The 7,333-nt window shown below is 59.3% G+C and overlaps 1 protein-coding gene across 2 annotated transcripts in view; it reads right to left on the bottom strand.

Moving 5' to 3' along the window:
- Positions 1-332: 332 nt before the first annotated feature.
- Positions 333-7,333, bottom strand: part of TCOF1 (treacle ribosome biogenesis factor 1) — a 38,017-nt gene continuing 31,016 nt past the window's right edge. Inside the window, exons 19-25 of one of the 2 annotated variants that reach the window (XM_065873587.1) lie at positions 6,220-6,333; positions 5,665-5,911; positions 5,112-5,197; positions 4,384-4,567; positions 1,900-2,439; positions 1,112-1,209; positions 333-359 (exon numbers count right to left, since the gene is read on the bottom strand). In XM_065873587.1, the coding sequence (XP_065729659.1) occupies positions 333-359; positions 1,112-1,209; positions 1,900-2,439; positions 4,384-4,567; positions 5,112-5,197; positions 5,665-5,911; positions 6,220-6,333 (1,296 nt within the window). The remainder of the gene's footprint in view (positions 360-1,111; positions 1,210-1,899; positions 2,440-4,383; positions 4,568-5,111; positions 5,198-5,664; positions 5,912-6,219; positions 6,334-7,333) is intronic. The other variant, XM_065873588.1, reaches the window with a different exon arrangement.

Below are 7,333 nucleotides of genomic sequence, written 5' to 3'. Positions count from 1 at the left end.
AGAGACTGAGCTGTCCCCGACCTCAAGCCTTATCCTCAGGTACAGAGGCACCAGACCAGTGCCCACCTCCCACTGCACACTCAGTGTCGGTCACTGCCAGGACTGTCCCGGACGCTTCTGATTCTACAGCTCTGGTTCCCGGCATCGCCCGCTGACCCTGAGTAATGCAACCTCTTTCACCAAACCCCCTTCCCTTCAGGGCCTACCCACGAAGCCCAGTCTAGCTCCCCGGAACCACGGTGAATGCTGGGCCTGCCCTCCCACTCTCCCCGGGGAGCAGATGGTCAGCGGGGGTTCCCGGGTCAGGAAGTGCACCTGCCGCCTGGTGTCCCTCAGACAGTCTGCTCTGCCGTCTTCTTCTGTGAAGAGAGAAGTACGTATGAGAGGCCCCTGTACCTGAAGCATCTCCCCACCCACGCTGCCCCCACCAGGAGGGGATGTGACAGTTGTCTCCTGAGGATTCGTGGCTCCCCCAGAACAGATTTTGGGCATACAGAGATCCCGAGGGTAGGGATGGCGGCCCCCGTGTGCTCTGGAGGAAGGAGCTCAGGACTTTGCAGCAGCAGGTGCTCAGCTTTTCTGACCACAGCTGAAGCCCTGCTGGCCACGGTGAGAACTGCGCCTGAGTATAAGGCACTGAGGGCCCCCTCGCCAGGCAATCAGCCCTTGACATGCATGAAGCAGACTGTGTGTGTTTCTGTCGTGGGGATGCCCTGCCCGCTGGGGCACACACATGCCAGGGAACGTTTCCTCTCACCTGGAAACCTGCAACAGCCCACCTGGCCTCCCTGCCCACCTGGGGGGCTCTGCTTTCTTCACTTGTCATAAGAATATCCTTCTATCTCACAGGCAAGATAGGGCCACTCCATGGTGCCCATGTGCACAGACCTCGTGCCCCTCAGGGTGACGCCCCACCCCTAGCTCTTCTCTAGTGTATCATAACGCACAAGCCCCCGTTCTGGACCCTGAGAATGGAAGGGGCACAGGGACCAGGTCTGGCCCACACGAACCCCTACCCTGACATGCAGAGGCTGGGGCTGATCACATTCACCCTGGGGACTGGGTTTGGGCCCCCTTTTCGCGCCTGAGACTCCTCAGGAACTCACTCTACCTTTTTCTTCTTTTTCTTCTGCAATGGTGAGTCAGGGTCTTTGGTTGAGGCCTTTTTTGCTTTCTTCTTCTTTTCTTTTTTTTCCTTGTCTTTTTTTTCTAAGGGAAGAAAGTAAACTTGTTAAACAACAGGTGCTAGTCTTAAATGTTGGCGTCAATGTCGAGAGACACAGGGGGCGGGTCTCCAGGGGCCCTGGAGCTCTCCCCTCCCGATGCCCCACACCATGGGGAGCCGTCAAAGCACAGGTCCATAGGCCTTTGCGACCACCTGCCCTGGCCCTCGGGACAGCCTCGTGATTTCTGCTCCATCCGTGGACCATCTGGACTATTACCATTTTCCTTTAACTCACTCTGTAAAACTTCTACACATTTATTTTAAAAAGACCCTTTCAACCTGTAAATGGGAATGAGTTATCACCCATCATACAGGGCCGGAGTGAGGGTTAAAGGCAGCCCTGCCGCAGGTGGAGACCAGTGCAGAGCGCGCTGAGGGGCGGCTGCTGTCCAGGAGCCTGGATCGCAGGGGTCTGAGCTGCAAGTGCGCGTGGCGGTGGCTGCTGTGAGGGAGCTACGGGCTCCGTGGGCACACGCCCTGGAGCCGTGAGCACCTTCTCAGCAGCGGTGGCCCTGTGCTCCGGCACCTGGTGCTGGCTTTGCCCATCCTGCCCACCATGGACAAGCCATGCTCAGCCACATCTCTGTGCTGGCTGGGGGCTGCCTGCCCGGGAGGTGACCGACAGCGCTCGGCGGGGCTGGGGAACGCGCTCCGGGACTGCACTGGGCACTTACTCTTGTCGGCTTTCTTCTTCTCCTTCTTGCTCTTTGGGTTGCCTTGGTCTCCCCCCTCACCCTTCACCTTCCCCGGCTCCCCTTCTGGCTTCTCCTTGGCCCCTTGGGAGCCGGGAGACTCCTTCTCCTTCTTCTCCTTGATGTCACCACTCGCTTTGTCCCTCTTGGATTTCCCCTTAGAAGTCCTGGGGGCCTTTTCTGGGGAGACCGCACGCTCCCCGCCATCCCCAGCCCCCAGCTGCTTCTTCTTCTTGCTCCTGGGGGCACTGGCGGCTGTCTGGTCTTCGGAGAGCTTCCGCTTGTTGCCCAGGCGGCCCTTCCGGCTACCCTCCTTGGCCGCACCCATGGCCTTCTTCTTCTCCTGCTCCAGCAGCTCCGCCAACACCTTCGCCACCGACGCCTGCACCTGCGCCTCACTCAGGGGCCAGGGCTCGCTCAGCAGGCGCCGGGTGATGTCGCTCTGCAGCGCCTGCATGGAGGTCTGGGGGCTCCTGGGCCCCTTCCCGGTCTTCTGAGGTGTGGCGCTAGCCTCTCTTCTGCCTATGGAGAGAGGACCCGGGGTCACGGATCTGAGAGAATCAGGAAATAGACCTCTCGTGGAATGAAAGTCAAGGGGCTCCAGCGCAGACCTGACCTCCTCTGGTGCAGTACAGAGAGGGATGGCGGGGCCCCACTGGGTCCCCGGCTCACGCCTCTCTGCCAGCTTCTAACTTAGAGCTCTTTTCTTGTCTCCTCACACTAAAAACTCAAGTTCAGGTTGGGGATGGAAATTAACTCCAGAATGTTCATCAATGGGCTTGAAATCTACCAACAAATCAAAGAATCTAACCGTCAGGATAGGGATAGTATCTACCAGTCAGGAGTCCAGCACTGGGAGGCAGGAGGCCTGGGTTCTGGGTCCGACAACCAAACTCAGTTTCCCCATTTGTAAAATGAGGGGTTAGATGAACTGTGAGCCCCCTCACCCCCATTCTAAATCACAGACTCATAATAAAAGCGAAGGCCACGCGGTCAGTCAACTCAAGCCCATCTGCGCACAGTGGGCCCAGGCCCTCCGTGGTCAGGGGTCCAGGTGGTGTGGCCTGGGGGTGCTAGATGCAGTGAACATGCACATGGTGGCTGACTAAGCAGGTTTACTGCCTGCCAGAGCGACTCCTGCTGCAGCCTTTGTTTAGAATTTTCCACGCCTCTGCTCTCCTTTGATAATTGTATGCTGGCTACACGTGTGAAAAACCTTCCACAGCCCCCTCTAAAATGTCTCCCTGTCACACCCGCCTCTCACAAAGAGAAGAACGCTGGGGAAGAAAGTGAGCAATGACTCCTCTGCTGACCCGGCACCAGGCAAGCTGCACGAAAAGCCCAGGGACTGGGGGGTGTGGGACTCAGCATATGTCCTGACGTCGCCCCAACTTCACAGGTGACTTGGCAGGTCTCAGCTCCATTCGGGGCCTCACAGCACAAGTGCGCCGACACCCTGGGCTTGGGGAGGTGCTGGTGGCTTGGCCCTGCTCCACGTGGGGAGGAGAGGGCTGTTCCCGGCAGTGTGCAGTGGGCCCTGCAGCAGCTCTGGCTCCAGAGCCCTAGTGGGCCAGGGGTGGTGGGCAGAGTGGGTTGCAGGACAGACGGAGGCCCAATTCAGTCCTCTGGTGCTTCTTGGCAAGGACAGGAGTCGACTAGAGAAGGGAGCTGAGGAGGGCACAGGGTGCCTCGGCAACCTCTCTCCCTGCAGCCCACTTCTCTGTTTCCTGTCTACCAAACACCTTAGAACACCAAGGCCAGGGAACCCCTAGAGCTGTCCCAGGTGTACCCTCTAAATGTCCCATAGCACTGGCACAGCCAGCGGTGGCTGATGCCCTAGGCCAGGTGACCTGAGCACTCCAGTCTGCCCTCCAAACACTGCGTGACTATTTTCCACATGTGCCATTTTCTACGTGACATCAATGGATGCATCAACCCCTGCCCTGTCTGGTTAAGGCGCTGAGGTCCAGAGAGGCCAGGGGCTCGTCTGAGGCTTTAGAGAACGTCAGTCCATAGCCTGGGGGTCGTCGCCATGTGCTGAAGACTTCTCCAAACGTGGCCCCACCTTCTGTCTGAGCAACCCTGAGTCCCGACGTCCCGCACCATGAGCCTACCCGTTAGGAAGAAAAGTCAATACGGACAGCTAGAGAGAGCCAAGGCCTGCCCTGAAAGTCAAGGTGCACCTCCTCTAAGGCAGGGGTCACCCTACCAGGGGCACCAGCATCCCACAGGGCTGGATAACCCAACCTCCAGGCTGCCCTAGACCACAGCAGCCAGCCCCGCGGGTGCAGGCCCCTGCCCTTTCATGAGCACCTCCAGGCCTGATGCAGGGGTACCAGGCCTCACTTGGGGAGGCCCTGCTGGCAGACAGGACCATGTTGGTGGGACGGCTCCTGAGGGAGGGAAAGGGGCCCCTGCCTTGTCCTTTCACATCCTGCTGTGTCCTTCCTGCAGTCCTCGACTCACCTGTTTTAGGGGACATGGTGCCTGCTGCTTGTTGGGGCTCCACTTCCTCCTGCTTGCCGTCTGGGGCATCTCTGGTGGCCGGAGTAGAGGAAACCGAGGGGTTGGGGTCTGGCTTGGGAGTGGCCTTTGAAGCCTGGGAACTGGCCGGAGTCAGCCCAGGGGTCACATAACCTGAGAGGAGAGACTGAAGAAGCCCAGTGTGAAGAGGCCCAGCAGTGTATGGCCTGCTATGAGGACACCAGCATAGGGACCCCAAGGGTTGGGCCAGCCCTACTGGGTGGTGGGCACACCAGCCCTCTGTGAGTACCTCCTGCACTATTTTAATTAATACGTAGTTTGAACAGGCACATTTAAAAAGGAAACTTCTTCTTACTAACGCAAATGGAAGAGCACTACTAGCATTTGCTACGTACAGGTGATAACCTTAAAAGAAGCCCCATCTGTTAGAGAGTGTTTTTATATGGGGATCACCTAAATCAAGGTAAGCCCTGTCTACAGACTCCAAGAGTCCGCTGCTCACGACTTTATGCCGCAAAGGGGCCTCGGGGCAGGAGCCAGCCTGGCTCCACACGGACAGGGCCCTGCCCAGGGCCCTTGGGAAAAGGAAGAGCCCAGACCCATGAGCCAGGGCGTGGCCTCGGCCTACAACTGCGTAGGTGGGCGAGAGCCTGGCCTGGGGCTCCTGCCCCAAGGCCCCCAAGGTTGCCAGCCCCTTCCCTCGCGGTTACCTGGGAAGGTGCCACCACCTCATCATCGCTGGAGTCTGCTGTGGTCTCTTCCACCAACGTCTCCCTCCTGGAGGGGGCCGGACCTACTGGAGAAGCACAGGTATCCTACTGGGAGTCCCAGGTACCCTGTGCCAGCTAGACAGGCCGGAGCCCTCAGGAGGGCCCCAGGATGGCCTGGTCCCTGTGTATGTGCCTCCCCCTCCCCCCCAAGGCGTCATCTGCTCCCTTCCAAGGTCTACTGCTATTCACAGCATTCCAAGTGAGACACCTGAATGCCAAAACCTTCTAATTCCCAAGGGAGGCATGGCCCTGGGATTTTGGGGCCTCAGTTAGGGGAGCTTGATACCAAAAAGTTGGGAGTGGCCAAACAGCCAAGTAGGAAGGCCTCTAACATCACATGGACCAACTCTGTTGTGGGGTTGTGCAGCTGGGTAAACTGAGAACCTGTGTGGGATGGCTAGGCCAAAGCCGCAGAACAAGTGGAGATACAAAGCAGAGGCCTGAGGCGAGGGCTCCACCAGGTCCCCCAGCCTTTTCCTCCCAGGACCCTCACCTGGCCGGTGGGTCAATGGGGCCACCTGGGGCCCCTCAGCATCGTCCTCACTCCCTGAAGAGCTGCCACTGCTGTCCTTGCTGTCATCTGAGGTCCCAGAGGCCTTGGCCTTGGGGCGTCCCGAGGGAGTGGCTATGGCCCGCTGGGTTGCAGGAACCTCAGGCTTTCTGAGCTTGTTGGCCCCTCTGGCATGCGCGGGGGTGCTCTGGGGACTCGTCACGGGCAGTGTTCCCCGAGCACTGTTGGTCTAATTTGGTGAGAGGAGAAAGGGTGAAAGGAAAAATTAGGGGAAATAAGATCTGGTGCTTACTGAACACCTCAGTTAAGGGCCAGGCACCGTGTTAGCTGCTTCGCACACAGGCCTCATTTAATCCTCCCACAACTCTCTAAGACGGGCAGCAGAAGCCCGGGAGGTAAGCGTGTGTGCTAAGGCCAGTGCTGGTAAGTGCTGGTGCTGGGACTCAGGCCCCTGCCTGGGCCCTGCCTTCTACCCTCTGCGGTCTCTGATGACCGTCCCCTCCAGAGTGGGGCCTGGCCCCCAGCTCCCCAGCTCACCCCACTTGAAGACAGGGTCCTGGCAGCAGGAGGCTGGGCCTCACTGGCTTTCTGGGCAAGGACCTTCAGGGCAGCCTGGGTCAGCGGGAGGTGAGCTGGGTTCCTCTTTGTCACCTGTGGACAGCCAAAGGCAGCCCTGAGACTCCCAAGCTCCCGGGATGCCACCATGCCACAGCCTGGTCAGATCCTGTCTGGCTGGGGTGGAAGGGGACCTGTAGCTGCAAGAGGAACCTGGGGCTGGAGTGGAGGACTGAGGGGCAAAGGGGCAACGCCACCATCTGGGCAGAAAATGGTGCCAGGCTTCAGGTTATGAGCTAATCATAGCGTTCTCAGAGGTCCAAAGACAGCTCCCAGCCCAGGGGAGGGAAGCAGCTCAGGCTCCACCGGAGGCCCCACCCCTCAATCTGCGCCTCTAGCCTCGTGGCTGTAACAGCCTCCTTAACGGTCTCCCTGGTGCCACTCCTGCTTCCCACACACGGCAGCGGCCAAGGACAGAGAACGGAACGGAACGAAACCTGGGTGTGATCCCTCGCTGAAACCTCCAGGCTCCCCCCGCGGCCCTCACCAGGTCCTCACCATGCGTTGTCAGGCCTGGCCCCTCCGCCCCAGCTTCTTCCAGCTCTCCAACCCCCAAGTGCTTCCCCAGAGGTCCCTGCACCTGGGTCTCCCTGCTTGGAGGGCTCCCCAGCTCGCCCAGGCCTGGCTGCTTCTCCAGCCTCAGTGCTGCCTCTTCTGGGAGGCCACCCTGGCCCGTCCTTTCTAAAGCAGGTCATCCCCCGGTTCCCTAGTTGGTGAGTACTTTAACTTCTGGTCTCCTTGTTTAATGGCCGACCCCCGCCTTGGGAACTCCACGAGGGCAGGGACCCTCCTTGTCTTCTTCCTGTTGGATCCTCAGTGTCCCACATGGACAGATGCTCAGCACCATCTGCTGGCTGAACGGCCAAATGGATGCAGGTTGTTGGGTGCCGTGACCACAAGCCAGCCACCCACTCAGCACCCATGCTCCCAGGAAGCTCTTTTTGAGCTGTAGCTCGTGATGAGCCCCTCTGAGTGGAGGTGCCCAAGTCCTGCTGCCGCCTCCCCAGCTCTCCCTCCCCCTGCCTTCTCAGAAAAA

Source organism: Phocoena phocoena, chromosome 3 (assembly GCF_963924675.1).
Source record: "Phocoena phocoena chromosome 3, mPhoPho1.1, whole genome shotgun sequence".
In the NCBI taxonomy this organism is placed as follows: domain Eukaryota; kingdom Metazoa; phylum Chordata; class Mammalia; order Artiodactyla; family Phocoenidae; genus Phocoena; species Phocoena phocoena.
The sequence above is the reverse complement of the archived record's forward strand: the minus strand, read 5'-3'. Positions and strand labels throughout refer to the sequence as shown.